Source organism: Ixodes scapularis, unplaced genomic scaffold (genome assembly GCF_016920785.2).
Source record: "Ixodes scapularis isolate PalLabHiFi unplaced genomic scaffold, ASM1692078v2 PGA_scaffold9__187_contigs__length_104089568, whole genome shotgun sequence".
Taxonomy (NCBI): domain Eukaryota; kingdom Metazoa; phylum Arthropoda; class Arachnida; order Ixodida; family Ixodidae; genus Ixodes; species Ixodes scapularis.
In genome coordinates, this window is record NW_024609884.1 from 40,902,267 (window position 1) to 40,929,260 (window position 26,994).

Sequence of the window (26,994 nt, forward strand, 5' to 3'; positions counted from 1 at the left end):
TGCTGTTGGTGCCTTTCCTACGCAGATTACCAATAATAAAGCCCACACCTTTACAGAAGGCGCCGAGAACGGCTGTACAGACCCAACGCGTAAACATATGTGATGCGTCTAGTGCGTACGTTGGAAAAGAGACACCGGCAAATTAAACACAATGTCCAACGTACCCAGTCCTCCCGCAAGACTGTGCTGCGCCTAACAAAGTCACTGAGGTCGTATATGAGTAAGTGACCATAAATGGATGACCAAGTCTACAAATTCATAAAGTGCGAAAAAAATTAATTTCTAGCTAAAATCGGGCTTATTACGTTTAGAGAAAACAAACCGAAAACTAACCAAACAACCGTGATTTTGATTTCTCGTGCACCGAAAAGTCCGTGCACCGAAAATACCGCACCGAAACGCACTACACCGAAACGTCCTACACCGAAATGTCCGGATCCCCACTGTGGATGGCATAGCACAAGCGAGGTACTCTGTGATCTTGATTCCAGCAGGAAACACTGTAGTCGACGAGCGCTTGGCGGATGGTAGCTCGTGGCCCGTAAACCGGAGCAAAGCTGCGCCGTCATCGTGCCGCCAGCTGGATGGGGACGCACGCGCTGGCACGTTCAGGAGCTGCGGCAAGACGAAAAACATAAGCCACCTCATCACTGCAAATCTTCCATGCCCGCACACTTTTGACGTCATAGATGTCAAAATATTTTTTTTTTTTAAATCGGGGTGTGCTTTAAATCGAATAGCGCAGCGTCATCCTTAGCTTCTGAACTGTTGAAAGAACCGGCCCGGCCGTCCTGGCTTCCCTTGCATTGTCAAGGCTATGAATGACACACCAGGACTTCACGTTCTTAAAGAGGCAAATCAAAAGCAAAGAATCGCCTCGTCTACACGACGACCGAATGGCGCATGCGCATAGAATCCACCGGCTCCGTGGCACTCTGGGGCGAGGGTAGAAAGAGAAGATTATAAATAGCATTATTGGGCGCGGCTCTTTTTTCGAAGATCGGTCACGATTCAACCACCCCGACGTTCGCGCTTGTCTGGAACTTTCTAGACGCAGTTTACGAACGAAGTCACGGGATTTAGTCAGGTTTCGAGTTGTTTCACTTTAACAGTTCGGACGCATCTTGTCCTTATAGTCTCTTTTCGCTCTGCAGTTTTTTTTTTTTTTTTTTTTTTTTTTGAAAGAGCTGCAGGCAACGCAACCAAGAGCGGAAGAGGATGGCCGCCGCTTCCGGAGGCGCGTCTGCAAGACCTGGCCGGACACATCAAATCCCGGCCTTACCGGTAACTCCGGGACGGCAGCACCGGAAAAGGGACTGCCACGCCAGTTCTCCACCCTCGTCGGTCATGTCGGATGCATCTTTCTCCGACGTCGAGTCATGCATGGAAGAAGCGGCGATACCCTTGACCAGCGACAGGGACGACACCGACGACGGTTTCATCCCCGTAAGGTCCAAGAAAAGTCGGCGAGCCTCGACAAACAGCGGTGACACCGTGGTCTCCTGGGGATCTCGCACGTCATCTAAAAACGCGGCCAATGGACACACGGTGCTGTTCCGACCGACAGACAAGACCAGCGTCCGGGCGCTCAGCAGACCTCATTTGAATGCCCTCTTTGGCTCCGTTGCTTCCCAACAGGTCAGGGAGATAAGGGTCAACGGCAGGAAAAATTTGATAGCAGTCGACGTCCTGACGGAAGAAGCGGTGCCAGCGCTCCTTCAAATTCAAAAGATCTGCGAGACGCCTGTCGACGCACGCGTACCCTGGAAGGTCCGCCACATCGCGGGAGTCGTCCGTGATGTAGACCAGGCACTGACGGATAAAGAAATTCTCGAAGCCCTGCGGGCCCCAGATCACCAAGTCCTCGACGTGCGGCGTCTGGGGAAGAGCTCCACAATCCGAGTCACCTTCGCAGGCAAAGACCTGCCGCACTACGTCCACATGGGGTACGTGCGTCACCCAGTCACGCTCTACGTGGCAAGACCACTGCAGTGCTTTCGATGCAACAGAATCGGACACGTGGCAGCGGCCTGTCAAAAGGAGCAGACGTGCGCCAAGTGCTCGGGCGGGCATGAATCCACGGCGTGTGACAGTGAAACTTCTCGCTGCATCAACTGCGGAAAGGGCCATGCAGCAACTTCCGGCCAGTGTTCAGTCCTGAGGAAAGAACGCCGTGTGTGCAAGATGCGCGCCAAAGCGGCGTACACCCACTCGGAAGCAAAAGCGGCTATACGCAAGCAGAACACCGGCAAGGGTCACCGAAATGCTGCGCAAGCAGCGGACACAGAACTTCGCAAGGCGAGGTCCCAACAGAGGCTATCCTTAACAGATTTCCCGCCGCTGCCAGGGAGTCAGACCGAAGGGAGGGAGAAAAGGAGGGACCATGATACCACTCACCCTCCAAAGAAGAATCACAGCCGCGGTCTCCGACCAGACGACGCTACGATGGAGGACAAGGGCTGCCGCTATGCCAAGGCCGCACGAAGGGCTCAGGGCAAAGTTCCTGCGACGATGGAGACAGCTGACGTCGCCTTGCTCCGAATGGTATCACGCTTGTTTCGCGCAGTAAGGCAACTGGCCCAAGCACGGGGCCACACACCAGAAGCAAAGTTCGCACTGGAAGTTCTTGACGCCGTCAGCGAAAGTCTCGAGGCTATCGCCCCACAGTCCGCCTGAGCACGCACCATGCGCCCACAACACCAATCTCCCACAACAGTAACCCGTTGTCCTAAGGAAGAGTCCCACCCTAGGCGGACTGACGTACCAACTGTGCTGCAATGGAACTGCCGAGGCCTCTCCGTCAAACACAGTGAGCTCAGCCTGCACCTGCAACGCTATCCCAGCCCTGTGCTGGCACTCGCAGAAGCAGGGTTACCAGGGAAGCAAACTTTACCTGGATACGTGAAACTTACAACCCAATCCATACCAAGTTTCCCTCATGGGAGCGCGGCTCTTTTTATTCGACGAGGGGTGCCTCACGTCCCAGTTGACACCAGCCGACTGTGTACATTATCGGCGGAATTCGTGGCCGCAAAAGTTAGCCCCGGAAATCGCTCGCTGCATGTACTCGTCGGATACGTACGTCCCGATGGTACGCCGCTGCCGACGAAGGACGTTGTAGAGTGGTGTAAAGGCATTGAGGGAGACCTTTTACTGTGCGGCGACTTCAATGCGCACTGCGAGGTATGGGGAAGCAGTCATGGGTAAGTTACTTTTAAAAAGTAATTCGTTACAGTTACAGTTACTTTCACAAAAAAGTAACGAAGTTACCGTTACAGTTACCGCAACAAAAAAGTAACTCGTTACAGTTACAGTTACTTTCAAAAAGTAACGACGTTACTTTTCAGTTACTTTTCTATAACACAAAAATGAAGGAAAAAGTAATGTTTGAAAGAAAAAAAATATAGACACGAATCAGTCGGGCCTTCACCATAGCGGTAAATTCAAACTTAATAATTTAGCTGGAAAATTAGTCAATATTATGAAAAGAATAAAGACAAAAATTGAACTGGATGTGTTTTCTCAGATTTGAACACGAAGACTTGTTGTCGGAGTACTCCTTGTTGCAAAGTTTGCATACTGCGGTCAAATAGTTAGCAACCAACTTCACCACAAAAAAAAAAAATACTCTGTACGCCGGCCATGCTTGTTCTTTGTTCTGTTCTCATCAACATCCCTATCCTTGTAGCACTAGCACATTGCTGGCTCGTTGACGGCTGCACTGTGTTCGTGGACTCCTTTGATATATTTCAGTTCGTACCCGGAAAAACCAGAAACAAGCCCTGCGCAAACAACAGTAAATTTTGCCTCCACCGTTGAAACCACGCCGGAGTAGTGGCGCAAATCAAAATACGAAACATGCGCAGTGCGGAGTAGTGGCGCTAATCAAAATACGAAACATACGAAGTTCCCTTCGCGTGTATTGTTGTTTCACGGTTGATTCACCCGATTAAAATGCGTGCGCAGAAAAGAAAAAACCGCAACAGAGGTAGTGCTTCAATATACTAAGATGTAAGTGTTCAGTCACAAAGTACAAGCAACTGCGTAAAGATAACTACATTCTTCTTTTTTTTTTTTTCTTCATCAAATCTACACGTGACTATATTCGGATAGTGACTCGCGAGAAAGAACGTATTCTCAAGTTCGTGCAAGGTCAACTGACACTCAAAATGACGGAACAGACTTTTTGGAAAGTGCAAGGAATAGCTAGATTATACTCGTTTAATGATATATTATTCATAAAGAACTGAAAAGTAACGACCAAAGTGACTTCGTTACTTTCATCGTTACCTCAGAAAAAAGTAATAGAACTACAGTTACAAGTTACATTTTTAAAAAGTAACTCGTTACAGTTACAAGTTACCGAAAAAGTAACGAAGTTACAGTAACGCGTTACTAGTAACGCGTTACTACCCAAGACTGTGGGGAAGTCAGAAAACCAACAAGCGGGGAGACGCCCTCAATCAAATGATAGAAGAGCTCGGACTGGTTGTCGCGAACAACGGTGCGCCTACCTTCTTCAGGCCCCCTCGAACGTATAGTGTCCTCGACGTCACAGCACACACATCATCGCTGGAGCTGACTTGGGAAACAGCACCAGATACCAGAGGAAGCGACCACTTCCCCATTCATATCACGATAAAGGGGTGCCAGACGGCCCGAAAGGTGACGCGATCGTGCACGAACTGGGACGTTTTCCGTGCATCCTTGGACCTCACCCAAACAGACATCCCAGAAGCCATCGTTCACGCGCTGCAGGCTCCAACGCGCACGTCCCGTGTCTCGGAATGGCTCCCCAAACCGGACCTTACTTTCCTCAATCTCCAAGCGGCACGTACCAGGGCGCAGGGGAAGTACCGCAGGACAAACAATCCAGCGGATAAGTCCAAGTTCAACAGAATATCAGCCAAGCTGCGAAGACACGCTAAAGCGCTGGTTAGAAATAGATGGAAGCTCATGTGCAAAGACGTCAACGCACCCGCCTCCCTCGCGAAGTTGTGGGCGGTACTGGGGGCAATGACCGGGAAACGTCGGACGAGACACGCTTTGCAAGTCCTAGCGCTTGCGGCTAACGTAACACTCGTGGATGCAGCAGAGAGACTAGGCGCACTGTACGCCCCCGCAGAAGCGACGGAACGACCGCTGGCACCCGACGCTGCGCCTGGGCCCCTAGATGCCCCCTTTACTGCACCGGAACTCCAAAGCGCCCTCCGGAAGTGTCGTAAGAAGACTGCAGCTGGGCCCGACGGGATCCCTTACCAGGCGCTCACGAACTTAACGAACGATGCACTCGAGGCCCTCCTCACCTGGTTCAACTCCATATGGGACTCTGGCGACGTCCCAGAAGAATGGAAAGTAGCAACGGTTGTTCCACTACTGAAGCCAGGGAAGCCCCCAGACAAAGCTGAGTCTTACCGCCCAATCTCGCTGACCTCGTGCATAAGTAAGCTGTTCGAAAGACTTGTGCAGGGGCGCCTTCGGTGGTACCTGGAAGAACGCACGTGTCTCCCGGAGTGCATGACTGGCTTTAGGAGAGGGTTGGCAGCACAAGACAGCATCCTGGACCTCACGAGCGACCTTGAGGAAAACAAGAACAGGCGGAGAAACACGGTGGCAGTCTTCCTCGACGTGGAACGAGCCTACGACGGCGTGCCGCCATCCACTATACTCCGGAGATTGACTGAGATTGGACTGACCGGAAAAATTCAAGTCTTCCTGGCCAATTTTCTTACCGGACGCAAGATCCAGATTCAAGCTGAAGGCGCGGCATCCTCGCCAAGACTGCTTCACAGAGGACTGCCTCAGGGAAGCGTGCTAAGCCCGATTCTCTTCAACATGGTTATGGCACCACTACCGCACTCTCTTCCTTCGACCCCTCTCCCGGTTCAGGTGTCGATCTACGCAGACGACATCTGCCTCTGGGTTACGGGCATCTACACCACGCATATCCACCGCAGCATACAAAGCGCCGTTCAAGCGGTAGACACCTTCCTGACCAAATCCGGGCTATCCCTCTCCCAGGATAAGACTGTCTGGATGCCGGTACGCGGAAATGGTCGACGTTTTCGCCCCCCTGACATCAAACTGGCAGGAAAACCCCTCACGTGTGTGAACAAACAACGCTTCTTAGGAATAGTCATCACAAGTCGGTTGCGCTGGGCACAAGCAGTGAAAGCGACAACCGCCGTATGCAGGCCGGCCATGAACGCTGTCCGCCACATGACGGGTACCACATGGGGTTGCACAGAACGGACCATCGCTAGCGCCCAGTCCGCGCTGGTGACGTCTAGAATCCTGTACCGGCTTCCTTACATGTTCCCGTCCCAGACGGATATGGAGAGGCTGGAGCAAGGGCACAGACGCGGGCTATGTACAGCACTGGGAATTCCCAACGCGGCCAGGAATGCTGTGGTACTCCAGGAGGCGGGAGCAGAGCCGCTTACAGTCCAGGCCAGAGCCAGAAGACTCTCCCAGTTAGCCCGGCTCTCTACGACTCTCCCAGGCAGGTGTTTCCTGCAGCGAATCCAAGCTCGGACCAGAGGGTCATGGCACGACACGGTAGAAGATTTCCTTAACATAGCCGGCCCGCTACCGACGATGACGAGCGAAGCAAGGGTAGCGCCCTGGGAAGTTGCCAAGGTATCCATCGAGCTACGGATCAAGCGCCTGCGAGCCAAAAACGTTGGACCGATCAACGCTCTCAGAGAAGCTGTGGAAAAACACATCGAAGAACGCTACGGTGGTTGGCTGCAGATATACACGGACGGCTCTGTAAACAAGGTTAGAACATCCAGCACGGCAGCTTTCTACATCCCGGAGTTAGCCCTGGAATGGTGCGGCAGGCTACAGGCGCCTACATCCTCCACGACGGCCGAGCTAGTGGCTATTGACAAGGCCCTCCAAGCGGCTGCCCAGCTGTCACCTCACCGGATGGTGCTCCTCACCGACTCAAGGTGTGCCCTCCAGAAACTGGCCAATGCAGAGTGCGCGGATCCCGCGACCACTGCAGCGAGACAAACTCTATCGTTCCTGCTAACCCACGGGTCTACGGTATGTTTCCAGTGGATCCCAGGACACACTGGCATTAAGGGCAACGAACGGGCTGACAGTCTGGCCAGTGAAGCTCACCTAGCGCCTCGCACTGTCCCCACACCACCACACCCACAGCAGGCGGCACTCAACGTCCACTGGCACCTTCAAGACAGCAAGCCAAAACCGGCGCTACCAAGAGGTGCGCTGTCCGGCCTATCTCGGGCGGCGCAGACTCTTGTGCGACGCCTGCGCACAAACACGGCCTACACGAATGCTTTCCTTACGAAGATAGGTAAGGGGCAGCACCCACTTTGCTCCCAGTGCAACTCCGCAGAGACGGTGGAACACATTCTGTGTGTCTGCCCAGCATATGAAACTCAACGAGCAGCACTGCGCAAAAGACTTGGCAAGAGCGACCTCACAACAAATGACATCCTTGCACCCGACGGTTCCGGACGAAAGTGCCAGAACACCCTGAAAGCCATGTTGGCATTTCTACGAGACACAAAAACCATAACCCGACTTTAAAGTTTTTTTTTTTTTTTTTTTTTTTTTTTTTTTTTTTTTTTTTTTTACGTTACCTGCCCATGCCAGCTACCCCGTGCTAGGCTAATCTAGGTGACGTTTAAAACCAAACGACGAACACACACACACACGGCTCTTTTTTCCTTCTAGTAGCTGATCTGGGAGTGGTGTTGGCACTTCAAAGGGCAAGATGCGCGAAATCTTACATATCCAGGTTGGCCAGTGCGGAAACCAGATAGGTTCAAAGGTATGAAAGCTGCGTTTGTCATTTTAATTCACATTGCAAAACGTTTCGTTGGTGCTCATTGCGGTTTCCAGCTCTGGCAGTGGTTGGGCCTAATCAACCGTTATTCAAACTTTTGAGTTAGGTGCCCCGTTTTTAAAATTCGCAGTTCCCCAAGTGTTTCGGGATGCGGGCCGAGAATCCCTGTATTATTTCCTTCACATTTGTAGCGTTTGTGTTGCATAATCCGACACCTTGCTCAACTATACGCGTGTTCAGTGCCGACTTCACCGATACAGGGCGTCTCCATTCACCTCGTTCGTTCCAGTAACACATTTGGTCTTTCGTTCATTTTACGTGCAGATTCGGTTTGTTCTCCGCTTCCGCCGCCTTAAACCTAATCACTTTTTTTTTTATATAATCTTACTTGAATTAACCCTGCCCGGTCGCGATAGTAACACGTAAGTTGGCTCTTTACCTGTGGTTTGTTGGTCAGTTTTATTTTCCCGCCTCGCTCGCCGCTACCGCGTTCCACCTGCGCCATTTTAGGCAGTCTCGTCGCCTCCAAAAAGGGCCTTCAAATGCCTAAAACCCGAAAAGCGAGGTTTTAGGCAAGTCCCTCTTCGAGTCTAAAATGTGCACTGCCTGTTCTCGGGGTCTTGTTGGGACCGGCGTTTGCTAATAGCCGGAATAACCTCTGCCCGTGAAGCCGGCGCTGTCGTTGTAGAATTTCGTCGAGTTCGTCGACCATTTGTAATTCGCTTTTCCTGCAGTTCTGGAATGAGATCTCCGGCGAGCATGGCATCGACCCAACCGGCTGCTACCACGGCGATTCGGACCTCCAGTTGGAGCGAATCAACGTGTACTACAACGAGGCCTCCGGTACTACATTGTCTCCTCATGCACTTTAGATGTTTAAAATAAAGAAATGAGTGAATGGAATTTGTGATCGACGAAGAACCTGGTTCATTGTGGTACTTGGCGGTGACCGTAGTTACCTGAAGCAAGTGTGCAGGCGAGCCGATTCAATACTGACATGGTAACCCAGGAGCGAAAAACGGGACGGTCAACACAAAGCTCCATTGGGCTTTATTTTGTTCGTCCAGTTCATATCTCCCGTTCCTGGGTTACCATAACTAAATTTCATTTGGGTCCTGTCTGATAAAGTGAAAGACTGTTCGGTAACTCGTATTTTTTGAGTCGCTGAAACTACTGTTCATCTCTAGATGCCTCTTTCAATATTTAAATTCTCACGTTACTCCTCTCATCAATTAGACCAAATCATTGGTAATGTGTTGTAAATTTGCTGCGACATTTCAGTTGCTTCTCATGCACCCACCATTTGAGTCTGCGAGCTTTCAATTAAATTGCGGCGTGTGTTTACACCCTTCCTTACCCGAAGGTGGCAAGTTTGTGCCGCGTGCCATCCTGGTCGACCTTGAGCCGGGAACCATGGACTCCGTGCGGTCTGGACTCTTTGGCCAGCTCTTCAGGCCAGACAACTTCGTGTTTGGTGAGCATCTTCCACTTTCTGGCAGGCAGGCGACACGTGCTGTCTGGCTCCAGGCTGCACTTTGCAGGCGTTAACGTGCAAAGGGGTCTGCTCCAGTCTTCACTTCTTGATCAGCAGGATAGAACAGTGCTTTTGTCGTGAAGTTGCAAATGAAATGGTGGGCGGTGTGTTGCGCACGGTTGCTAAGCTTATAGAACTTCATTCGCATGAGTTTAGAAGAAAGTTGGAGCACTTAACGCAACCCGTAAGGTAAAACACTGCGACAAACGAGGTGTGACGTCGGTGCCGCTAGTCCGCATAGGCGTTTCGTATTTAACAGAGTAACACACCCTACAAAAATTCCATAGCGTTCGTGAACCCCTTAAACAAGCTCATTGGACAAACTAGGACTGCGTTGTGGTTATTGAAAAGCGAAAATAGCGCGCCCAGGTTTGAAACCCAGGGAACGACGAAACTGAACGTGTTGCATCAGCCGTTCTCTGTCGTTGCTGTGGCTGCCTGAACGTCTTGCGCGATGTTATTTGAACTAACACCGCCTAGTGCCACTAAATAAGCTACGCTTCAGAATAACGACACTTGGCCATATTGTGTCTTAAAATCATGGTTGCCAGTTTTCTGAAGCTTTATCTGATATCGCAATAAACGCTTTTCGGCCCTCCACAAATGTTTAAACAGTTCGCGACAAAGCAAAGCAATATTACATGACCTTTCTAACACTGAATCTAATGCTGCAAAAGTGGCATTTTTGAATCGTGACGATCGACAGTTGTGTCTGCTCTGCATACGAACCAAAATGGCGGCGCTCACAACAGTGTCGGGGAACGGAGTGCCGATACTCTAAGCGCAGCTCATTTAGTGGCTCTAATACCGCCAATAGACCCTTTCCGAAATTCAGTGCCCTCTGGTGGTTCGTAAAGCAGCTTAGATTTTGCCATATCGGCACTGTCACTTTCGCAAGTCAACAGCTAGCAAGGAATTGTCCAGTGCAAGTTCTTTCTCATTCACTTTCAGTTTGATGGTGACCAAGAACCTGCATTCAGAACGAAGCTGCAACCCACTCGGATGCCTCGAGAAAATTGTATAGACCAAAGTGCTCTAAGCCGATTGTGTGCCGCCCACAGAATGACTGAATCTGAGTTATTAGAAATAAATGCTGACGTAGCTCTTGTGTTATATTCCTACGTCGCGTCGTACTGACCCCCCAAATGTACAGGCCTCGCATCATCCGCTCAGGAGCATCTTCAACGTCTTCCTTTACCAGTAACTAGAAGGCTGTCATTGGTATGGCACGGAGGACGTTCCACAGATGATAGTGATCAAAGTGGCCAGACCGAATTTCGGAAAGTGTCTATTGTGGCCATTGAAAAACTCTTCTGAAATCGCACACTCGAGTGTCAAGCGTTATAGCCCCACCTAATTTCACGCCCGTGGTTTCGCCGGCTTGACACCCACCTAGCTTTATTTCTTTAATCGGCAAAGATCCTTTCTGGCATGATTACCGAAAACGCTGTTTTTATAGTTTCCAAAATTTGCATTTTCATGTTTAGGTGACGTCAGTGTTACTTACGGACACTTGAGATGAGAATGCCACGTCATGGTGTCGGTGACGGAATGCGCAGCGTGATGTCAGTCCTGTGAATGGTAGTGGCTATACCCTTTGTAACGGGGGCAGCTTGCGCAACCTAGCCTAACCATTTCGTCATCCCTTTTTCTTTAATTCGAATGCATTTTGTTATCACGAACCCCCCCCCCCCCCCCTTTTTTTTTTAGAGATTCCATTACTATCTATCTGTATTTTTACCCCTCCCTAGATCCTTTCCACCCATCTTCCAATCTCCTCTTAGTTACGCAATTATTTCCCTATCCATTCGTCCATCCATGTCCAGAAAACCCAGTGCCCCCTCCAAATCCGTAGTCATACCCCCCCCCCCCCCCCCCCCCCCCCCCATGGGACGAAGCTCCGTGCATGCACCTTAAGATTACATATTCTATAGTTTCCCTTTCGCGGTTGCAAATGTTGCATAGTGTCAATTTCTTGGAATTGTTTTATAGTTTGCCTATATGTTTTCGTTCTTAGCATCCCCGTTCCAGCTTCAAACAGTAATTAGCTCCCCAATGAATTATCATAAAACTGTTCCTTCTTAATTTCTTGTTTTTGTGCCCTGTATATTGTTAAAGCTAATTTCCCCTGCATTCTCTCTTCCCACAACTTCCTCTCCGTTTCCTTTACTCCCTTTTCAAATGATACACTCGCGCGGCGTGGCGACAATGTTGAATCTCTTAGAGGAGTGCCGAGAATGGCCCGCGTCGTCGACGGCGTGAAACACCAAAGTGTCCCACTGACTGCTATTGCAGTAAAACGAACCTGCAAGAAAATACTTCCCTTTTCTAGCAACAGGGAGTGTGAGCTGCATTTATCTTTCAACTAAAGCTTTTTTAACTACTCCGTTATCGCCAATAAACCGATGCAATGCGCTTGTAAAACGGCTGGCTCTTGTCTGTCACGGCAATCTCTTTACGGGGATACATTAGTCACGAATGCGAAGGTGGCGGCGCTCAGCAACGCATATCACGGAGAGCACGTCGAGAAAGCGATAAACAATGACGCCAGACCTTACACCCAGTGTACGCAACCCTGCTGGCACTGCTCTGGAACTTCGCCGTTTCTAGCGGCTCCGTTTGGTCGTGTGATAAAATTAGTGGTAAAAACATCAATGCAACCGAAATGTTCTGCACGTTTGGACAGGGAGACGGAATTACAGGCAGGCGCTCGCTGATGCAGACGCTCAATCATCTCAGCATTTATTAAACAACTCGCACGACGTGCTCCAAAAACGAAACCTCAAAATGAGGCGGGAGGGCGGAACCTTTTCCCGTCTGCCTGGAGAGGAGAAAAACGTCTCGTTCCTTCTCGTGTCCACTTGGGCGCAGCGCGTCTGTAAGGGAGGACGATACGCCGATGCTACCTTTCTCTTTTTCTTAAAGTGCAGTGTCCTTCTCGCCATTCCCTCGCACTCGTCTCTCCTCTCACCACAGAAGCGAGTCTCTGATCTACTCCCCGCAGCAAGAATGTGTGTCCCCCTATTTCTCGAATGGAACGAAGGAATTAAGGGAGTTTCCTTCTGACTGTGGCCTTTACACAAGCTGTCGGTAGCTACAGCTTGTTGCATAAATTTTGGGGTTGTTCGTTTCTGCATAGTCCTACCGGAGGTTATGGGCCACCTCGTGTTTGTCCTAACGAGGTGCTGGGTCTGTACAGGCCAGGGTGGTGCAGGCAACAACTGGGCCAAGGGTCACTACACGGAGGGTGCGGAGCTGGTGGACTCTGCCCTGGACGTGGTGCGCAAAGAGGCCGAGGGCTGGAACTGCCTGCAGGGCTTCCAACTAACCCACTCTCTTGGTGGTGGCACCGGTTCGGGCATGGGCACCCTGCTCATCTCAAAGACCCGAGAGGAGTACCCGGACAGGATCATGAACACCTTCAGCGTGGTGCCTTCCCCCAAGGTCGGTTCTCTCCATCCTACTGTCCTTTCTAGCAAATGTTTCACCGCTGCTCTTGGGTCCAAGGTATAGGGTGCAGCCGCATGAAGTGGTCCAGTGGCATCGAGAGCTATATACCCGGGGATATGTTCCTCTATGAAGCAAGGTTCGAAGAAACTGCCAGATTACGTATTTTCTCAAGACTGCAGTCAGTTTCATACCTTGGCGTGCCAACGCACCCTATGCCGTAGCTTACTCCAAGCTAGCATTAAACTGGATCAGCTTGTACTGCCACTGCCTGTACTGAGAATTTTCGGTTTTCTCATTGGGTTCTTTCCAGGTTTCTGACAGTGGTGGAGCCCTACAACGTCACTTTGTCCGTGCACCAGTTAGTGGAGAACACGGACGAGACCTTCTGCATCGACAACGAGGCCCTCTACGACATCTGCTTCCGCACTCTAAAGCTCCCCACACCGACCTACGGCGACCTCAACCACCTGGTCTCTGCCACCATGTCTGGTGTGACAACATGCCTTAGGTTGGTCTTCACTCTTGTTAGGCAGTCAGTGGATGGTTTCTATTGGGTTCTGGAGTCGGTGACTGAAACCTCGGAAGCAATTCCAAGATAGCTAAGATCTTTTGCAACTATTGCTTTTGGTTTTTATACTTTATTTCTTGTAGCTCTCATCATCCCCCTGTACAGTATTAATTTGGGAATCCCTGGGTTTCTTAAGTGTTTTGCTAATGCTAATTTTTTTTTTTTTTTGACAATGAACTGCAGATACATATATTTCTAGTACCCTGCGAGCTCGGGGCTTTCCTAGTCAGTCGTGTACTGCATCCTCGTGTAGTGCAAGCACCATTCAGGTCATTGTACTCGTGATGGTATCATTGGCTACGTTTGATCATAAAGTGATACCACCTCCGCGGTTGTTAAAATTGTTACACCACTCGTGTTTTCCTGACGGTCCATTTGCTTTTCCCAGGTTCCCCGGCCAGCTGAACGCAGACCTGCGCAAACTGGCGGTAAACATGGTACCCTTCCCGCGGCTGCACTTCTTTATGCCCGGCTTCATCCCCCTGACGTCGCGTGGCAGCCAGCAGTACCAGGCTCTGTCCGTGTCCGAGCTGACCCAGCAGATGTTCGACGCCAAGAACACGATGGCTGCCTGCGACCCCCGTCACGGCCGCTACCTCACGGTGGCCGCCATCTTCCGTGGGCGCATGAGCATGTGGGAGGTGGACGAGCAGATGCTCAACGTGCAGAACAAGAACTCCAGCTACTTCGTGGAGTGGATACTGAACAACGTCAAGACCGCCGTCTGCGACATTGCGCCCCGTGGTCTCAAGATGTCGGGCACCTTCATCGGTAACAGCACCGCCATCCAGGAGCTGTTCAAGAGAATCTCCGAGCAGTTCACTGGTGCGTGTCGGTTCTTTGTACTATATGCACCGGATGAGCTGTGCTTCTGAGTAACGACACTTCTGCAGCCCTTAGATTTGCTGTTGCCAGTTACCTGCAGCGTAATTGACCCTTAAGTGACTCTAGGTTGTCACGATCTGTCTCCTAATGGCCCGCGCGCCTTTCCTTGCAGCCATGTTTCGCCGGTAGGCTTTCCTCCACTGGTACACCGGAGAGGGTATGGATGAGATGGAGTTCACGGAGGCAGTCCAACATGAACGACCTGGTGTCTGAATACCAGCAGTACCAAGAGGCCACGGCCGACGACGAGGGGGACGTCGTCCAGTCTATTTTCTGTCCCTTCTACGATTTGATGCTTCTTCTCTACCCCAGTCTCGGGTTATTTCAACATGGTTAATATTCACCAGCTCGCCTGCACCCTTACGATTTTTTCGACGAGGGGGAGTTCGAGGACGAGGAGGAAGATGCTCAGGCCGAGGCATAAGCTGTTTGCTTTCTTTAAAAACTTGTTTCCGCTACCTTTTTTAGAGCGCAGCTCTTAGGGGCCCGTTTCCGGCTTGAGCGGCGTCGGCGTCGCCGTCGGCGTAACCACGCGGTGCATTATGGGTAAATTTCCCCGCTAAATCTAGCGGAAAATTTTTCCCGCTAAATCTAGCGGAAAAATTTTCCCGCTAAATCTAGCGGGGACAAATTCCGCGCTAAATCTAGCGGGGACAAATTTCCCCGCTAGATTTAGCGGGAAAATTTTCCCGTTAAACCTAGCGGAAAAAATTCCCCGCTAAATCTAGCGGAAAAATTTTTCTGGGGGGTCCCGTGACCCCCCAAGGCCACATGACCCCCCCGCCCCGCCCCGCCCCGAAAACAGGTAACCCTCAGTACCCTTCCCTCCTCCTCAAGAGCTGAGCTCCAATTCGGTGTTACAGGGAGTTGTAAACGGCTTTCATTTTTTTTTCCTTGGTCAAATAAAAGGCTTCTTTGCTAGAATGATCTTATATTGTCAACGTCTAGCACCGTTTTGAAGCTGCTCCTCTTCAGCAGTGTGCATTGGGAGTATAGTTTTAGGGTCTGGAATTTGGGAACAGCTACTGGCACTGCGATGAGCTTGGAAGGTAAATGTCCAGTTATGTGACCAGGCAGGGGAATTAAGGGTCCCCTATGTTTGGCTGGTTCCCCCCGCTCCGTACTGACCCATGCAGTTTTACACCAAGGGCTGCCAGCACTAAAGTGTATAGTTCGGTTACCACTCCTTTCGGTCTAACAGTTTATGGTTTCGGAAGGTGTGGCTCCCTGTTCAGAATTGCAAGCATACCATGTCCAGTGGGCCTAGCTCACGTGAAGAATAAGGTGTGCCAGTCTCTTCCGTTGTTTTCTTGAGCAGCATGAAGACTCGTCGGCAAACCGACGGCGTACTGACCCATGCAGTTTTACACCAAGGGCTGCCAGCACTAAAGTATATAGTTCGGTTACCACTCCTTTCGGTCTAACAGTTTGTGGTTTCGGAAGGTGTGGCTCCCTGTTCAGAATTGCACGCATGCCATGTCCAGTGGGCCTAGCTCACGTGAAGAATAAGGTGTGCCAGTCTCTTCCGTTGTTTTCTTGAGCAGCATGAAGACTCGTCGGCAAACCGACGGCAGTGTCGTGGAAGGCTTGTTTATTTACATACACGAAGAAGGAAAAAATAGTGTGCCGGAAGTTTGCCTCTTAGAGGGAGTCTGGTATCTCAGCTGTAGATGAGCAATTTAGCCAGGGCTGCACAACCGCTAAGCTGGGGTTCTAAAGGCCCGTTCACACGGTACATTTTTCTCGCGCATCTAGTGTCGCGAAACGTAGTTTCGCGAAATGGTTGCGCCGTCTGAACGAGTCCGAAAAGGACGCGCGTCCTTTTCGGACTCGTTCAGACAGCGCAACCATTTCGCGAAACTACGTTTCGCGACACTAGATGCGCGAGAAAAATGCATCGTGTGAACGGGCCTTAACGTGCACCATACGGTTGTGATGCACGATCGCATGCCGGCACGGTGCTCATCCAGAGTGAAACTGGCTGGACAGGGGTGGGGATTGAACCCAGTATCCCAGGGTTCTGCAGAGCGAGCTTCAGCTTCACGTGCTCCGAGCTGGTGTGCGCTTTTGTGTGTGCCAGCCCACTCAGCCACCGATCCCCCACATACACAAAGGCCAACCTGTATTAACAGCTGATTTGCTACTTCGTGAAGAAAAGGAGAGGTGTAGGTTGATAGAACGAAAGGGAGAGAAACTGAAAAGAGATTACAAAACAACAAACACAAACGTTCAGCCTTTCCACTTTCGTGAAGAAGGGAGACCAGCGGAGCTGTACTCGATACACTGCCGCAACGCGCACGCGCCCGTTTCCCGCTTCTCGTCCGACACGCCGGCGATCGTGGATACGTCTCCGGCGACCCAGTCCGTCGCGCACGAGACGCCAAACGGGTAATCCACGAACTCCCTCCTGAACATCGCCGTCGCGCCCGGGAACTGTTCAGCCGGCGTGGAGGGCAGCCGCCGCCGGGCCTCGCGCTTGCGCTTCGCCTCCGTGGCGCGATCGTCGTCCGTGGCCTTAGCCCGCCGGCGCCCTTCACATCGCTGGTTCTGTTCTCGGCGGCGGCTTTCCAGGCGAGCGATGTGCTCTTCTTTGGCAAGGGAATGTGAAGCGCTCGACGCAGTGGAAGTCGAGGTGACAGCGGCTTTGTGGCGTTTACGGACCCATTCGCGCTGCTGCGTATGTCGTCGCTCCTTCCGCAGCCAGTCTTCTTTCCCCGAAAGGGCGCGCGGCCGACCCATCCTAAATCCAAACCGAAACTGATAAGAGCGTAGGAAAGAGCGCGCAAAACAGACAAGGACGAAGAAACACACGTGCCGAGCGCTGCGCTCGTTACGTGTGCTTCTTCTTTGTCGTCTGTTTTTCGCACTGTTTCCTACGATGAATTCCCACCATCGCACCGCACAACTATCCACTCTATGATAGTTGGAAAGGTTGGCGCCATCTACAAGCGACCACGGCAACCATACTGGTTGTGTGCTTGCCGCCGTCGCTTATAGATGGCGGTAGCTGTCCAGAGGCGTTTTTGTCGACAAGTGTTTTGTACCGGACACGATCCTCGGGAACCTAGCCCTTAAGAGCTCCGCTGTAAAATAAAAATTGCAAAAAAGCCGAAAGGAAACTATTGTTAGCGTTTTAATAAAACGCTCAATGTGGTGCACTATGTTGTTCTTTTTACTTTTTTTTTTTAGGCTTTATTAGCGCTGATGGGCAGATGCTGGAAAATGCTTATAAACCATCTCTGTTTACAAAATCACAGCCTAGACTGCTATGGTTTTTCGTCGTTTCGAAAAGTGAGCAAAGCACAAGCCATACATACGAACACTGAGAATTGTACCGTTCAAAGCGTTTTGTTTACAAAATGCTGGTTTGTGAAGATCGCACTGCCCAGCATGCGATTTTCACAGCTCAGCACGCACGTGTTCGTCGATTAACGAAAGCGAGCAAAGCATGCGCCGTGTACACAAGCGCTGAAATGGCGCCACGGTCAGAAGCTACCGTATTTTCCGGGCTATGGTCCGCACACGGTGTACAGTCCACAGGGACATATTTGGGGTCAAAAATAAAGATTTTTGCTTAGTCCGCACCCGGTGCTTAGTCCGCACGCCGAGCATAGTTTGCATCTGGTGCTTAGTCGACACGAGACTATTCGCATACACGGCGCACCTTGACAAAATGTCTACTTGTTTCGCTCACAAAGCTTGTATTATACATAAATCAGCACTAACATACTCTTTCATTTTCAAAATCCTTCACGGCTCGCCATAATGAACGATCTTCGCAGATAGTCTGCACAACCTAAAATTTAAACTTTTAAACATGTATAGTCTACGGACTATAGCCCGGACAATAAGGTATTTTCTGCCTACGACCGTGATTCGCGCATAATCTGACGCTAGTAAGGCGCTGGATATCCCGACTTATCCAAGTATACTGCCATCGTTTAAAGGGCAACTCGCTTAATTTCAAAAATTTTGAGATAGTGGCCGATTTTGCTTTTTGAAGCACTCAAAAACAATCCCCAATCCTTTGTTTCACGAAAAATAAAATATTTTTCGTGTAATTTTACTCTAGCCATGATCACAAACCGAAACCGAAACGGTGGCAAATCCGGACAACATTGTATATTCGGCATCACTAAGCATGTACACCCACGTGATATACAAGGGGAAGAAGAAGCTCCCCTCTTATCAGGATCCTCCTTTGTGCCTCCTGGATTAGCACAGGCGTCGCTATTCTCCTCCCAGAAGATTATAGAAGATTAACCTGTCACTCAAATTTCTTACAAAAGCAGCTTCCCTCTCCTCCTTTTACTTGGTGTTCAAAAGTATGCGATGTAACACAAGCCGCGCTCAACGAGGCGATCGGCTTATCAGTAGTATCAATAGTCGAGCGCCGGGCCGGCCGAGCGTGTCACTCACGTCTTTCACGGCGCTGGCGCCACCCGTGCTCTCCCCGGAAAAGAAAACAAAATTGAAAAAAAAAAAAAAAAAAGAAGCTGTACATGTTTGATGACGTCGCGGACGTGCCGGGAGAAGGAATTTGGAGGAAGCGGAAATGCAGCCGGGCAGTGTTGTCTGGCCCGCACGTCTCAACCAAAACCAGCGGATTCGTGCTTGTCAAACTTTGACAGCGATTTTAATGAACTTCTAGGCGGAATTCCGTCGTAATATTTGCCATGGGGGTTTTGTAGATGATAACAAAGAGAACTGTATAGTTTTGCACCACTGGAAAAGAAGCGGAGTTGCTCTTTAAAGGGACACTGACACCCCCCCAAAAATTTTTTTTTAATTTTTGCCAGGCGCTTTATTATGGTGTCGGAGGACTACCCAATTAATATTTTGCAACGGAGTAGCGTATTTTTTTAATAAAGCCAAAAGACGCAACTCCTCGAAACCGAAACCGAAACCCGACGGAGGTCGGAGATGTGGAGAGAAGAGAGTGAGTGGCGGAAGTCACGTGGCTACACCCGACCGTGCATTTTTTTTTTTTTTCTCCTCTCCGGTAGCAGACGACAGGACATGCGGCGTGCGATGGGGCGTGCGGGAACTGCTCGCCGTGCGATTTTTTTGCAGTTATGTTTGTTCCGCTCGTTGTTCTGTACTCCAAGATGAGTTGTTTTGTACATTGAGGAGTTGGAGATGAGTAGCGAGTGCCCGTGGTGAATTTCCATGATCGGCTCCGAAAAGAATACACCCAAGATGTTGCGTAAAGAGCTGGCTCACATGTCCTGCGTCCGAAAAAAAAGGGGCATTGTGCGACAGAGTTTCCGAAAGATCAACGGGATCGGGACCAATGCCTGGCTGCAATTCCTGTAGAACATATACGGGCACCTCGGAAAGCGGACGTTACCTGATTTATATGCTCCTTGCATTTTGTGGAAAGTGATCACATTGAGCTCGCAGGTGTCAAAACGGAAATCCCATACCATTTAAATCAGCGAAGTATCGTCCACAACATTAGTTTGTTATTTTTTTTGTTTGTTTCTTCAGTGATGATTGTAAAAAATATATATATATGTAAACATCGGAAAATATTTGAAGAAAAAAAAAAAAAGTTTCACGAGGATCGAACCCGGTCCTACCGCGTATGAACCGGACGTCTTCCCCACTGAGCTACTGGGGCATTGCTTCTCTGGTGGATCTCTTTCCTTAGTAAAAATTCAGCCGGTAAACTGTAAGTTGGAAAGTTTGCTGGCGATTTTTCTCTAGCAAAAGCACTCCTGGGTCGAAGTCGGGAAGCACCACGGTTTGGGGACATTCGCACCTAGTAAAGAAATCGTACGCGTGCATATTGAACTCGAAGTAGACACGTCGTGCTTGACGTTTGCGCGAGCGATGTCTTCAGCCACGAGAAGGGAGCGACGGCTCGGCGACGTCTTCGTGCAAATCGGCTTGGTGGCCGGGCGTGTCGTACGGGATGAATACCAATTCTTTTGATCAGCCCCAAATTTCTCTTTTAACGGTAGACAGAATTCGCCGGTACCGCGAACGACAGTTCTGAAATAGAGGTCCCACGCCCGTCGTCCGCTGCCATCGCCGTCCCCGCGAGTCCCACGATACGCGAAACGACGAACGCACAGAATGCTTCCGGTTGTCTGTGGAACTTTTTTTTTTTTTCAATCAACGTATTTACAGCTTTTTAGAAGCCACAAAAAATGGGTTTCATATTTTTTTCTATTTTTGATAATGAGTGTGTGCCTTCAGTGACCCACGACTTTGATTAAATTTGGTGGTCGCATCGATACCTTAGAAAACGGCCCGTGACCGCGAAAAAGGGAGTGAGCGAGACTCGAACCGGCCAGTTCTTGATCGGCGGTTTTCGGGCGGAAAGAAACCGAATTTCGAGCCGCAAATTCTGTTCTGGGTAGTTGAGCTTTCATATGTCACGTACAACTAAAAACCTCAGCGAGCATAAATACCCTGTCAGTGTCCCTTTAAAGGCCGGTTCACACACAAAGCGGAGCGCTCAGTTAGCGCCTCATGACCGCTGAAAGCAGCGCTCATGTGGCACCGACTAGAGTCACTAAATAAGCTACGCTTTCAGAGTACCGCATTCTTTTTCTTTGGCATTTTGCCGACAATACAGTCGCTCTATTCAACAATATTCTGGTTCGCTGCGGCATCATTGGACAGCGGCAGTCACGTGAGTCGCTATCATCATCATCACGTTTTTTCAACGCCACCATCTTGGGTCCAGCGATCCGCTGCCTGCTGCTGTTTTACTGTTTACTGCGCGCGCACGCTGAAGTCCGTCGCTCAGCATGCATTTTTTCCTTCTTATGTCAAGATACGAACAACACGACCTTGATTCGCTGCCCCAGCTGCGGCTATACACCTTTCCAAAAAACACTCGACCTCAGGGGCAACAAACCGTTTTCGAGCCCAGTCACTGAGTTTGAGGCTAGACTCTCACCGGCGCCCCTCCTAACCCTAACCGAGTGGACTGTGATTTCAATAGGTGCAGCCTGCGTAGGCGCACTTCCAAACGCTGCTGGCGGCTAAATTCTCGTCTTTTCCCGCTATATTTTGTGTTTCATGGTACATGTATTTTCCCGAGGACATTAAGAGAGCATTGTACCACACTTTAAATAACAAAAGCAAAAAAACAAAAACAAACAAAACTGAACTATTTTTGTTGGATATACGCGCGCGACAGAACGAATGCGACTGGAATGTATAGTTCTAGTTATCTGTGTTTTTTTTTTTTTTTTTACGATAAGTTTTGACGGCGCCACGGGATTCGCCGCATGTGAAACGACAAAGCACTTTGCTGTCAAAAATAAATTGCAACCGAAGAGGGTCGAAAGGCATGCATTTTTCACGCTCACAAATAACGTGTTTACCAATGGACAGGACACGGACATACAATTGAGGAAGTTTTAACATTCGAACAATATATCTTACGTACCACACGATGCAGCGTTATCCGAAAAGAATTTATTTGAGAAAGATCTCAAATAACACAGTCACAGTCGACGACAGTCACATCTTGACGATCGGACGGAATCCGAGATTACTTCGTTTTGGGGCACGTTTTGGGGAAAGCTTCCTTTTTTCACTACCGCACCAAGGCAAAGGAACGAACGCGACTGACCCGTTTCCCACCTCAACCCGGACAACTATTTTTGGAGACGACTGAGGATTCTGCGCGGATTATCTGTAGAAAGGGGAGAACAATGTTCACAAAATCGCGTCGAGGGTCGTTCGATGTCCTTCACCTCCTTCGTTTCCCGTGAATGTCGAGCAGAAAAATTTGAATGGCAGGCACTTACCAGCGTTATTTCTCGCAATGGAAGATAACACAGAAAGGGTACACAGCACGCATAAAACAAATTAAGTGGAAACTTTCAAGAGGGGCGAGAAAACGTCGAATGCACAACCGCGAAAACGTAGGTAGAGAACCGCGCTGAGCGGGTCTTCACAGTCCAAGAGAGTGGCAGAAAATTTCTAGCTGATAGAGGGCGCGAGAGTCGCACCAGCCGCATCAGCATCAGCAACCTGGCGGCGGCCTAGGAGCGATTTTTGGAAAGGGCGGAGGCGACGGCCTCGGCTTGGCTTAGCTACAGTCACTCCTACATCTGCGTGTCGACCCAAGATGGCGGCGCCTGACGCGCTTCAGACGCGTACTTTGGGAGTTTCGGTACTCTGAAAGCGTAGCTTTATTTAGTGACTCTAGCACCGACTTGCGCGTGACGTAGCGCTCAGTTAACGCTATAGGGAGCGCTTCAGTAGGCGCTCGGTTCAGCAGCGCTCGGTTAAGCGCGATCCAAACCAACGCTTCTTTTTGCGCCTGTAGGTCGTGCGGCTGCGGATGTGACGCATTTCGTGGCGTTTTTGCTGTTTCCGGGCGCGCTTTCTGAGTCAGAACCGTGCGCTTTGGTTTGGACGGGCGAAACTTAGGGCGAGCGCGCACGCAGGCACGAGCGCACAAGCAAAGTGCAACTGCGACAGACTGGCCGGCCAGACGGCGAGAGAAAGAGAGAGAGAGAGATCGCGTTGTCATGTTGGAAGAGAATAAAAGGGGGGGAGGAGAGGGCAGCCAGACGGCGAGAAACGCGGAGCCGGAACTAGCTTGCCCTCCACCGATTGGCCGGGACACAGGAGTGTCCTACTACGTCACCGCGCGTTTTTGTGCGCGTTGAGAAGAAGTTGAAATTATCCAACTTTCTTGTGCGCGCCCGGAAGGAGCGAAGAAGTGGCGCGACGTCACGAAAATACGTCACATCCGCAGCCGCACGACCTACAGGCGCAAAAAGAAGCGTTGGTTTGGATCGCGCTTTAGCGCTTCAGCAGCGCAGAGCGTAAGCGGTCTCACGCTCCTTGTGCCGTGTTGCTGTTGCGGAACAGCGCGTGCACGGCGAAAAGTAAACAAAAAACAAAAAAAAAGTCAATATAGTCGTTAGTTGTTTAAACAACAGGAGCTTAGTCTGCCAGAACATGGCGACATTGTTACGCACTGTAGATAAGCAATTTAGCCAGTGCAGTACGTACGACTGCTAGCCTGGGGTCTTTGACGAGCACCACGCAGCAGTGATACACGACCGCACGCCGGTACGATGCTCATCCAGACCGAAACGGGCAGGGGTAGGGTGCCTTCATGTGCGCTTTGCTTAGGGTGGAGACATCTGGCCATTCTGTCCCACAAGTTTTTCTTTTGTTTTTTTTAAGAAGCACGTGAAAGAGCGTGTCCCTGCACGCGTTTGTGGCGCTGACTGTGATATGGCGACATCTTGTTTTCGTCGATTTCTTCGTATTTTCCCCGGGAGCGCATACTGACGGCATCGGGTACTACAAAGGGTGGCATCTCCCTAAACAGGACGACATTGAGGCACCGTAGGCAGGGGTGGGATTGAACCCAGGACCCCTGGTTCTGCAGCGCCACCTTTCGCTCCACGTGCTCCGAGCTGGTGTGCGCCAGCCCACTCGGCCACCGATCCCCCGTGCACAGCGATTTCGTTTTTTTTTTTTTTTTTTCTTTCTTTGGCATTGAAATTAAAAGTAAAAGAGCCTCTCTCCAAGCAGAGGGTCGGGCAGACGATACAGAGTCATGGACTCTGAACGACTAACTGACTGGGTACGACCTCATCGCTTTCTATTCTATATGCGTTACCCTGGTTTGAAAGACACGTAGTTAAAAAATAATCACCTTCGAAAGAGCTCTGTGTCTCGGTCCCTCAGCCAACACGCACCCCAGTGATACACACTCGAAGTAAATAACCAAAATAAAGTGGTGACGAACGCGCGTGCAAGATACCATTTGTTTTAGGTATTTGCTTTAGAAAAGTTACCACTGCTGAGGCCAGCGCGTGTGGCGCGTGGAACACCAATCCCTGCATTCTCCTTGATGCTTGGGTAATAGAGCAATATGTCTATTCGCGTAACGAGTGTCCATGAAACGTTCGCGTCGACGAAGCGCGTGTCCATAAAACGTGTGCCCATGAAAAGTTGTCCACCAAACGCAATTCCACGAAACGAGTTTCGATGAAACGATAGGAACCCCTTGCGCGGATAACAGTTCGATCATCCGCATCCGATCCACACCCGGAGGCTTCATATCCGCATCCGAAGCGCATCCGCAAAATTCGGAAGCGCATCCGACTCTCAATCCGCACATTCATTTTATATATCATGATATCAAGCATGAAAAAAAAAAAAAGAAAAAAAAAAGAACATTTGGATGGTATTCTATAAGCCGTCTGCATGCTTACCTTTCTACAAACAACCCTTCGTGTAAGAATACGGTGAAAGTCATTTTATCGTATTTATAAAAGAAGCGATCATCCTTCCAGGAGTCACTTCGCATCGCTCGAAAGATGATCGCACTTATGAGATCGTCCTGGGAGTCCGTGACGCTGACACCCTGTCCAGTAGATGCGCTCAAAAAGAAGGCAGTTTATATAGTATATATTTTCCTTTTACGCATATTTTATAAACATGAAAATTGACGAAGGACACACCGATACCAGTGTGTCATTTTATTTAGGCCAAACAATAAAAAAAAGTGGGAGAGGAAAGGCGTTCACTCGCCGCAGCAAAGTACAAAACACGTGCCGTAAAATTCATTTAGTGTTCGCTACTCCGGTACTACACGATACTGGTCACAATCTCTGGCTAGTGGGAAAGACGACGCTCATTTTAAGGCAGGTTATTTCTCTGCAGGTCCATGGATTGCGGGACGGAGAAAATACTGGGCCACTGGCAAGAATAGAATCAGCACAGAACCCGACACAGCGAGAGCGCAAGGAGCACTCAACGACTAAACTCGAGGCCCACAAAAACGCGGTTTAACGCGCTCCCCGGACGCATCCAGACATTGTTTCTTCAAACATAAACAAGGCTTTGTACGTATGTACACGGAACGGCGTACAGTCAACCTAAATGCCCCCCCCCCCCCCCCCCCCCCCCCCATACCCAAACACTCATCATAAAATTTGGTTCTCAACTAGAGCGCATTGTACTGCTGTCTGTCTGTGCGCGATTTCCTCCGATGGAGCGGCAATGGACAGCCGATTACGCTCGAGAGTCGAAAGCCTTCTCCACGGTGTGGCTCGCGCGCCGTTCATTCGGGAGAATCCGCCTTTAGAGCGATTTCTCTACCTTTGCTAACCAGTGTTGGGAAGCACTTCAAGTACATTGTACTTAAAGTACTACTTCAAGTAGGTTTAAGAAACTTGTACTTTACTTGAAGTACATTCTCCGAGTATGTACTTGCACTGTATTTAAAGTATTTTGTTCTGGTACTTTCCGAGGAAAGTAAAATTCCTGACTTCCAAGTACATTCCCCAAATGTGGCTTTATTAAGTTTGTATCATGAAATGATGATTTGTCAACTCCGAAGAAATAGGGATATTCTACTCTCACCAGAAACGTGAGCAGACGACGCATCGCTCCGTTTGTTCTGGGGGCGGCTTTGCCGTAGCTTTTTGCACTCTCGCTACTTCTCGGTCGGTCAGCGCAAGCAAGGAGGTTTAAGATATCAGCGAGAGCGAAATTAATCATAATGTAGCACCTGAGGCTGTAGTACGGAAAAAGTAAATGTTCAAGTAGAAGTAAAAGACAACAGAGGAGAACGTCACAATGTTTTGAGACATTCTCTTTTGTCTTTTCCTTCTATTTGAAAGTTCCTTAATTTTTTTCACACCCCGATCTCGGGTGTCACATTATGATCAATTATCACCAGCTCGCTTGCACACTTGCTGTTTTTTTATTTTTTATTTTTTTTTTATTAAGGAGAGGACACTCCTCTATGAGAGGATTGCTTGCAGAAGCTACGGGGCAACTGGATTATTGCACCCTCTGGGGTGCAATAATCCAGTGCAAGGGGCGCAAAAATTCATGAGGCGGATTTCCGAATTTGGCTCCATTCCAGAAAATAACTACTCTGTGGCCACTTGACCTTTTCAAATATTGGCGGCTGTTTTTGAAAATATAGGTCCCTGATTACCCCTGGGCAGTGCATACCAGTTAAAAAATCACTGTTTAAGGGAATGAAAGGGCATTATGAAAGATTGTGTTAAAATACTTGTACTTTACTTTGAAAGTATATTGTATTTATAGTACTTTACTTCAAGTACATTGCACCCAGTGTACTTAATACTTTAGTTCAAGTACATCACGTCTCATTTCTTTGTACTTTACTTCAAGTACGTTTTAGATGTACTTTACTCAACACTGTTGCTAACACAAGCGTACACAAGCAACCAAAGCACCGCGGAAGTCAGCGAGCTGGCGCTGAAGGCGGGGCTTCTCTCAGCGGTTGCGTCGAGCGCTTTGCTCGCTTTCCGAAGCTGTTAGAACTTCAGATTCTCAGTGATGTGATGGCTGCGTCAATTGCGCCAAACTGCGCCAAGGGGCTAACCCTGCTACATCCTGCTACATTTTGCCAAAATATGGGTAATCTGCACCAAGCCTGCGCCAAAGGGCCAATTTTGGTCGCCTTTCAAAACTGAAACTAAACTAAGTACCGTAACTGATTGAGCTAGGCGGCGCAAACGGCCGCCCGACACAAAATGCCCTGCATCAATCGTCCATGGTTTTTTGCATTGTTTTTTCCGCCATGCCGTCTCTTCTTTCACGCTCTCGTCGTCTCGTAAGCGTAAGTCTCGTCTCGCGTTTTTTTTTTTTTTTTTTTTTTTTAACGATAGATGCCGGCGTGTGTGTGTGCTGCGACGCTAGCGTGCTGGGTACCAGCCATGACGTGACGCTGTGAAACGAAATTATGTTTCGGCGCGGTGGGAG

At 49.7% G+C, this 26,994-nt stretch overlaps 1 protein-coding gene and 1 pseudogene across 1 annotated transcript; both read left to right on the top strand.

Annotated features, from left to right (window-relative positions):
* The first annotated feature begins 376 nt into the window (after positions 1-376).
* Positions 377-25,171, top strand: LOC8024356 (annotated as a pseudogene).
* LOC121833779 lies at positions 5,518-7,560 on the top strand. The gene has a single exon (XM_042287399.1). It carries the CDS (start codon positions 5,518-5,520, stop codon positions 7,558-7,560), a length of 2,043 nt encoding a protein of 680 aa, XP_042143333.1.
* Positions 25,172-26,994: the final 1,823 nt, after the last annotated feature.

Coding starts and splice junctions, on each gene's coding strand:
- LOC121833779 (XM_042287399.1), top strand. CDS start 5,518: ATGACTGGCTTTAGGAGAGGGTTGGCAGCACAAGACAGCATCCTGGAC.